Here is a 6,337-nt window from a genome sequence, read left to right on the forward strand (position 1 = left end):
TTTAAAATAAATAAATAAATAAATAAATAAAATAAAATAAAACATAAGCCATCTACCCACCCACCAACACTGTTTGTTTCAATATTCTGAAGTCATGACAAAAAAGAAGTTATTTCATTATTTCCTGTGATTATGCATTATTATTGAGAGAGAGGAGTTATTAAAGTTTGGATTTTTTCGTAGAATTGTTAATGTGTTCGACTATTTATGCAAAGCGCCATACCGCATATCACATAACGATCTGTGTTATTGGAAATACCAAGACGTGACATGTGCTGCTAGGAACAGGCCGTCACGCACCGAATGCCAGGACAACTTCAATATCTGATATTTGTGTTTCTCGAAATCTGACCCTGAACAAACATAAAAGGCATAAATCGTTATAACATTCTCATTCGACGAAAACAACCCGAGAAAGCTGCCGCCGTCATCTTCATTTCTTCATCACGTGACCAACAAGGACAGATGCCCATTGGCCTAATTTACATATTTATGATTACCACTCTATCTGGACTAAAAACCCACTATCTTAGAGAGACCGTTTCACAATGATTACTCATGGAATAAACTGCATCCATTTTACAACTGTTTTACGGGTCACGTTTTCCCCAAGAATAGTATTGATTAAAACAAATTGTTCTTTTATTGTTCTTTGAATGGACCAGCGGTTCCGGTTAAAGTCCGTTTTTGCGCACTGCGCATGACAAAACCGGATACCTGACCACAAAAGTGGCACTAATATGGCGAACACTGTTCCCATGGGAGCCGTAACCGCGTGTTGTGTACGAAGTGCTTAGTCTTTGACACACCCAGTCATCTTTCCCTTCCACTTAAGAATATCGATAGCTATTTAGCTACTTTTCCAAAATAGATTGATTTCAAAAATGTGAAAATGTTTGCAGAACAAATATCAAGTAATCGTGTTACATTCACTAGCGAGGATCTCAATTTTAGTGCGTTAAATTTTTTCAATAGCTGTGATATAATTGCTTCGTTTGATCGTTACTAATCAAACGGATCTGAAACCAATTCCCGATACAGTGTAATTAAAGCGCTAATTGCCCATTTCCGCATATTTTGTTGTCAAGTTTTGGGGTAGCGATTCTTTTTTATATTATTGGAGTACAATGAAACTACTGTTTACCGAAATTAACGCGACATTTTGACACGGTTTTCGATGTATGATGTTATGCCAAACGAAAGCACATTTTTAAAATAATGAACGTACATCATGTCTTCGCGCGTGCTTTGTTGACTTATAGTAAGGTGTTCATTTTCCAGATTTTAAACACTGCGCTATTCCCAGAAACATGATAATATGAGGATACATAAAAATATAGGCAACAACCTGTTCAGGACCGTCACAGTCTGACTGCTAAAACGAAATCTTAAAATATTTTATACTGAAAATTTAATAAAAAGTTAAAGTTCGTTTTGTTTTAGAGCACATTGATTTATTAATCATCGGCTGTTGGATGTCAATCATTTGGTCATTTTGACATAAAGTCTTAGAGAGGAAACCTGCTATATTGTTCCAGCAGTAGCTAGGAATATTTTATATGAAACATACCCACAGACAATATAGCACATACCACGGCCTTTGATATTCCAGTTGTAGTGCACTGGTTAGAACGAGAAATAGCCCAATGGACCCATCGACGGGGATCGATCCTAGACTGACCGCGCATCAAGCGAGCGCTTTATCGCTGGGCTACATCTCGGCCCCTCTTTCTAGACCATGACAATGTGACTGCTACAAGAAATATTAAAACATTTTTCAATTAAAATTAAATAAATTAAAAATTAAGTTAGCAAGTATTTATATAAGTATACACAAAACAACAAATAAATGAAATAAATAGAATGGACGAATGAATGAATAAATGAATAGATGGTTGGATGGATGGATGGATGGATGGATGGATGGATGGATGGATGGATGATGAATGAATGAGTGAGTGAGTGAGTGACTGGATGGATGGATGGATGGATGAATGGATAGATGAATAAAAGCGACACCGGTGTGATACGCCTGTAGATTTCCATGACTTGTGTATATACTATATACTAATGTACTGCATGTTAATGTCTAACATAAACGCTATTTCATATGTGAATAGTGTATGTGTTAGAGAATAATAATAATAATAAATAACACGAAAAAAACCCCGCTCCCAGTCGTCATGATCGTCAGAATAAAGCACAGCACAGCATGGTAACGCCACTTTACAAATCGCGGACATGATATATGAAAGCTGGGGCAAAGGGCGCCGATATGAATTTGATAACGGCTTGTATCACCGTGTAGTAATTCCTGGTTCAGCTCCCTGGCCGATTCCTGAGGATGATGCGGGGGTAATTTAGTCGTTTCCAGCTCACGTGGGATTCCACAATTTATATCTGCCCACTCCAGAAGTGCTCCAGCGGTTAAAGATATGAATATGATGTAACGAACATGACAATCAATGTTATTTGCATTCATTTCGCCCTGGGCGATGTCTTAAACAATTTTAGTATCTGGACCCGAGAAACAGAGCTGAGTAAACTCGTGTCATACAGAGCCGGTTAATTAGTAAAATAAGTGAAAAACCAAGCAGCCGGCCGGCAAGCGCGGGGTGTAGTTCAGCACGCCTGAGATGCGGGTTTTTCCAGTTCAAGTTCTTTATTGCTTTAGGGTTTTACAACTTATCAGCATAACACAGTGCACAACAAAATAATAAATATATACAGGATTATGGTGGAGAATAATAATAATAATAATAATAATAATAATAATTAATTAATTAAGGTTCTATTGACTTATATTATTTAATACATACAAGTCATTATTAAGTATACTGAGAGATACATGTATTATTGGTTTAATATACATGTAAACAAATAGTACTATACTGAATAAATAGAAGTAATATTAATATTAACCAATTTGCTCCAATAGCTGATCTCTAACGACATTTGCTCTAAATAAATATTTTCCGAGATTATTAAGTTATTTAGCATTGTCAGCCGATAATAGCTGGGCATGTTTGAAAACGCTTGGACGTCTATGGTAATATATTTTAATAAATCATTCTTAAATCATTATATCGTGGGCATTGAAGGATAAAATGGAACTCGTCTTCTATTTCATTTTTGTCACATAGTGTACATTTTTTCTGTCATCTTTCAATATTTCTATACCTGCCAAATTCTATATTTAATTTATGTGCACATATTCTGATTTTAGTTATTTCCAATCTAATTAAAATTAGTTCCACTATTACATGTGGATCTAACAGCAGCCCGTTGGAGCTCATGTCCAGTTGACCTTTCATTTGACCAATGAAAACCTTACTAGCAAAATCATGCCAGTGATTTGAAAATAATTTGAAAACATTCGGGATTATGCCGACGATATACGAAATGATTCGGGTGATTACGAAGTATGCCGGAAACTAAGTGCAATATAAAATTTTATATAAAATTAGTTTCAAGACGAAAACAACTGTGATGGTGTAGCCATAAAATCTGTTTATACTAGTTACAATCCAAAGTGTATTATTGCACTTTTCCCCCTGTTTTTTCAATGTTGAAATTAACCAACAAGTTCGCCTATTGCATAAATAGTCTCGCCCGATATTTTTAGAATTTGTATGCTCCCGAATAACGCTATAAAAGGCGAAGTGTAATTTGTCGATTGTTATTTATAGATGAAATGTCACCTGGACATGGGAGTCCACGCAATGCTGTTAGCTCTACTGGTAGACCCAGTAGAGCTAATTTGAATCAGATTGAGTTATTTCTTTTAAATGACGAACGTCCAATAGTTTTCTAAGATAATCTTGTAATATAAAATTATTTAACAAATGTTTGTATATAGACTTCCCTTTGGAGTTACCATTATTCTACTGTAACATTGTTGCTTGAATATGTGTTATCCTTTCTCTAATTACATTGCAAACATTGTTATCAACATGTGCTAAGTTCCATATATAATAGTTCGTTTAGTTCCTGTTTGACCTTCATTAACCAGTCATCTTCATACTGAACCATTTCCTCACATATTATTCTTAATATACTGTTATTAGTGTTGCGCAGCTTTATCCAGTATTTAAAAATCCATAATTTTCGTATAATTTGCATTGGGAATTGTCGTAATTCAATATAAACAAAATCATTACAAGTTCTTTTTTATACCCCTAATAGTCTTTTACAGAACTGTATATGAATGTTTTCAATGTCTTGGCCAGGATTAAAACCCCACACTTCAGGGCCCGGTAACATAAAGCACTCGTAACACTTGTGTCAGACGTGCACCATTCATAAAGTACGTCTGACGTAAGTGTTACGAGCGCTTTATGTTACCGGACCCTGATCCGTAACTAAGAATACTATTAACATAGGTGTCAAACACAGATAGCATTGTTTCAGTATTAAAATAATTATTATTACACACTTTCGGTACTGAAAATAGAACTTTTCGATCCTGTTCTGCTACTCTCTTCTGTGTACGACTAAATTTATCACTATAAAAGAATATGCCTAGGTAATTCACAACGTCTGTCTGGCAACCGTTATAAAAAACATTTATCATTTTCTTCCACTTTTCCTCCATTTCTAAACACCACAATCTTTGCCCTAGTTGTATTTACAGTCAAATCCCATTTAAGAGTATAATCAGATAGTGAATCAAACATTTTCTGCAGTGCCTCTGGTGTTTCAGTCAGCAGCACCATGTCATGAGCATACATTATTAAAAATATGTTTAGCATTTGTATCTCAATATAGGGAAAATTATCCGATAGCAACTGCATTTCACAATCATTCACGTACATAGAAAATAATACTGGAGATAAAACATTGTCATATAAAGACCGTATAATAATAACAATTCTACCCTCGACGCCCTGTTGAATTATTTTATGCCACAGATTTTGTCTATTAACAAAATACAAAGCTTTGCTATAATCTACAAAACAACAATAAAAGCGATTTCGATTCTTCAGTGTTCTATGTATTAAGTATTGTAGAGTAAATATGGCATCTATAGTGGACAGATCTTTTCTAAACCCAAACTGTGCGTCAGAGATAACATTATTCTTTCTATCGAAATCTATTTATCTGTTATTTAGGATAGAGGTAAATAATTTTCCAAACAGCTAACTAGAGTACTTCCTCTTTAATTATCTGTGTCATTAACATTTTCCCTTTTTTAAAACAGGTATAATACAACCAACTGACCAAGTATGCGGGAAATGACCGGATTTGTAAACATTATTAAACAGCAAATGTACACATGGTATCAGAACATCCTTACAAGTAATAAAATATTCGTTTAAAACATTATCATACTCACAGGCTTTATTAGGCTTCAGGCCGTGTATCGCATCACACCGCGTTAGATCGTAGGATCGACCCATATGGTTATTTCTGGTTCCAACCCGTGCCCCACAACTGGTATATCAGTTATATTATCATATATGTAACAAATTGAAATTTTTACGTAGTTCAATCAAATGGTCAGTAATTTACACAGAAACATGAATGAAAATAGTGCTTTGTGCTTCCATGGATATAGTACATGTGTGAATATTACTGAATGTCGAACAAGAACAAACGAGGCAATCGTAAGTAAAAAATATTAAAATAAAAAATAAACCCAGGAAAAACAACAACAAAGAAACCTAATCAGTGATTTATTTTGTGTGGGGTTTTTTTTAATTGTTGCCTTTTTTCGTTTCGTTTCTTAAATGCACAGGTATTTTCAATTTCTTTTTCTTACCTGTTTTCTTTCTTTCTTCTTTCTTTCTTCTTTTTTATCTACTTTTCTTTTTTTTCTATTCGTTTTTCTTACTTTCTTTTTTCATATATTTACCTTTGACACCCAATTACAGATATATATCTTTGTTGCTGGGGTGTCATTAAACATTCATTCCTTCTTTCTCTTTTTTTCTGTCTTCCTACTACTAGTATATTATCTTGCAACACGCCAACAGCGTAATACGAAACTGAAACACAATATTAGGCTATTGTATGTAGTTTGGATGGCCTTTTCTTTACAGTATCTATAAACTACCTATTGTATGTAGTTTGGATGGCCTTTTCTTTACAGTATCTATAAACTACCTAAAATGGCCACTGTATTTCGATTTTACATTAAATCATAGCGACGTCTCATTTTAATTAATTATTAACAAATAACAAACTCTAATACCTTCAGTTCTTTTAGAGCTTTTAAGTGTCACTCTGATTTATAAATACATGTAACTGACATTTGAAAGTTATACTGAGCATTATAAGAAACGCAAATCAGTTTTATGGATAGTTTTTGAGGAGATATTTATTTGAAATAAATTAC

The 6,337-nt window shown here is 34.1% G+C and overlaps 1 protein-coding gene across 1 annotated transcript in view; it reads right to left on the reverse strand.

Moving 5' to 3' along the window:
- Window positions 1-2,482, reverse strand: part of LOC121387819 (limbic system-associated membrane protein-like) — a 61,882-nt gene extending 59,400 nt beyond the window's left edge. Inside the window, exons 1-2 of the mRNA XM_041519038.1 lie at window positions 2,302-2,482; window positions 301-353 (exon numbers count right to left, since the gene is read on the reverse strand). Of these exons, the coding sequence (XP_041374972.1) occupies window positions 301-353; window positions 2,302-2,482 (234 nt within the window). The remainder of the gene's footprint in view (window positions 1-300; window positions 354-2,301) is intronic.
- Window positions 2,483-6,337: the final 3,855 nt, after the last annotated feature.

Source organism: Gigantopelta aegis, chromosome 2, assembly GCF_016097555.1.
Source record: "Gigantopelta aegis isolate Gae_Host chromosome 2, Gae_host_genome, whole genome shotgun sequence".
Lineage (NCBI taxonomy): Eukaryota > Metazoa > Mollusca > Gastropoda > Neomphalida > Peltospiridae > Gigantopelta > Gigantopelta aegis.